At 38.4% G+C, this 2,500-nt stretch overlaps 1 protein-coding gene across 1 annotated transcript in view; it reads left to right on the top strand.

The window, feature by feature from the left end:
• The window catches only part of LOC143018737 (uncharacterized), a 518,457-nt gene extending 517,882 nt beyond the window's left edge, over positions 1–575 (top strand). The window contains exon 8 of the mRNA XM_076174320.1: positions 332–575. Coding sequence (XP_076030435.1) covers positions 332–387 — 56 coding nt within the window. The 3' untranslated portion in view covers positions 388–575. The remainder of the gene's footprint in view (positions 1–331) is intronic.
• The last annotated feature ends 1,925 nt before the right edge of the window (positions 576–2,500 follow it).

Consider the following 2,500-nt stretch of genomic DNA (forward strand, 5'->3'; position numbering starts at 1 on the left):
TCAGAGCTTTTCGTATCTGCAGTAAAGGACTCCTAGATGATGAAATGACATACATCAAGAATACCTTTACGAAGCTGAAATACCCCGGAGGTTTGATCACCAAAACAATGAGGAAAGCCAAGAAGATCTATGATGGCTCAAACGTCCAGGCCCCGAGAAAAGATAAGTCACACTTTATAACTGTCCATAATTCTACTAACACAGGAGCTATTGATAATCATTATTTGTTAAAAGGTGGAGTAAATATGTCTTCAAATAAGATAGGAAAGATATCTAAAAAACATGCTAATATTCATAATAACCTCAGTGTCGTTTACCGCATTCCATGCAGCGGCTGTCCTTCATCATACTTCGGCAAATCAGGTCGAAGGATTGATAAATGGTTGAATGAACATAAAAACAACCTCAGGGCACATAGAACATCCAACTCTCTGGTTCGTCATCTAGAAAAATGCGGAAATCTACCTGACTGGAGCCACGTGGAAATTCTGCACAAGGGACTTGAAAAGAAAATGAGAAAAACTGTGGAAGCCGCACATATCGCCACCAGGGAAAATAACAGCGACAGAGATGGATTTAAATGCCTGCCAAAAAACAGCAAGTGTCTTAATAATCAAATCGTTAGCCGAAGACAAGACCTGACACATCCACTTACAGCTGGCCGGGTTCCCCCTCGCTGCGAGTATAAAGACTTGTGATCCTTTGTAATGCAACATGTCCTCTGAAGAAGACCAAGTTGGTCGAAACGTTAGGGCAATAAACTCTATTCCCAACACATCTTCGTTTGCCCTTCCCCACCCATTTCTCTCTCATATATATATATACAGGGTTGGACAAAATAATGGAAACACCTAACATTTTGGCATCATAATCTTTGAACATGTTTTAAACAATCAAAACTTGACATATGTTAATGTTTTTTTTTGTATATTATTGTTGCTATTTGAAATGTTTGTCTATTTTTTTTTCTTCAGATATTAAAAAAAATTGGTCCGACCCCATACAAATGGCTGACCTCTCGGACTTTAAAAGAGGCCATATTATTGGCGCTCGTATGGCAGGCGCTAGTATAACAAAAACTGTTGAATTGCTTGGTGTTTCAAGAGGTACTGTCTCAAAGGTAATGACTGCCTTTGAAAGAGAAGGAAAAACGTCTTCAGCAAAGCACAGGTCTGGCCGAAAGCTGAAGTTATCTGAGAGAGACCGTCGGACTTTAAATCGAATTGTTAGAAAGGATCGTAAGACCACAGCATCTAAAATCACTGCAGAGCTCAATGAACACCTACAGAACCCAGTTTCACAAAAAAAAAAAAAAAACTGTTCGTTGGGAGCTGCACAAATTTGGATTCCATAAAAGAGCTGCAATTAGAAAACCTCTGCTCTCAAAGACAAATGTTTCAAAGCGTTTAGAATGGTGTAGAAACCACCAGAATTGGTCCCTCGAGCAGTGGAAAAATGTGATTTTCTCTAATGGATCATCGTTTTCCTTATTTCCGACCTCCGGCTGAGTGTACGTTTGGAGACAGCCGAAAGAAGCGTTTCATCCAGACTGCCTTTTCCCAACTGTAAGCTATGGTGGGGGTTCTGTGATGATCTGGGGTGCTATTTCTTGGAAATCTGCCAGGCCAATGATTTCCCTTCATGGAAGAATTAACAGCCGAGACTATTTAGGAATTTTGGGCAACCAAGTTCATCCTATGGTTCAAGAACTGTTTCCGGAGAGGAACGCCATCTTTCAAGATGATAATGCCCCAATCCATACAGCTAGAATTGTTAAAGAATGGCATGAGGAACATTCTAATGAAGTTGAGCATCTCATCTGGCCACCACAATCCCCAGACCTCAACATTATTGAGTCTTTATGGTCAATTTTAGAGAATCAAGTAAGAAGTCGATTTCCGCCGCCATCATCTCTAAAAGAACTGGAAAGTTTTTTAACTGAAGAATGGGTTAAAATTCCTTTGGAAACAATTCACAATTTGTATGAATCAATACCTCGGAGAATTGAGGCTGTAATTGCCGCAGAAGGTGGACCTACACCATATTAGAATATATTTTGAATATATTACGGTTGGGAGAAGGCAGTATGTATTCACATATCTGACATTATTCCTTCTGTTTGTTTTTTGTGTACTTTTTTCTACACTGATATATATATATATATATATATATATATATATATATATATATATATATATCAGTGTAGAAAAAAGTACACAAAAAACAAACAGAAGGAATAATGTCAGATATGTGAATACATTCGGTTATCTGACGTTAAGAACTATAGGTCTGTTGTTTCCAAGGGAACCAACACAGAATCTCAGAGGACCTCCATAGAATTCATGCTTATATATTTCTATTTCATAATTTCCTGAAACGTTCCGGAATATCGTTGTGTAAATATATTTCACCAGCGCTTAATGCAACTTTGGACAAGATATGACAAATGCAGATTGCATAAAGTTGACTTTGTATGAACATTTGGGGACTGCCCGTGTGA

Source organism: Oratosquilla oratoria, chromosome 35 (genome assembly GCF_046742065.1).
Source record: "Oratosquilla oratoria isolate Oo_2021 chromosome 35, ASM4674206v1, whole genome shotgun sequence".
NCBI lineage: Eukaryota > Metazoa > Arthropoda > Malacostraca > Stomatopoda > Squillidae > Oratosquilla > Oratosquilla oratoria.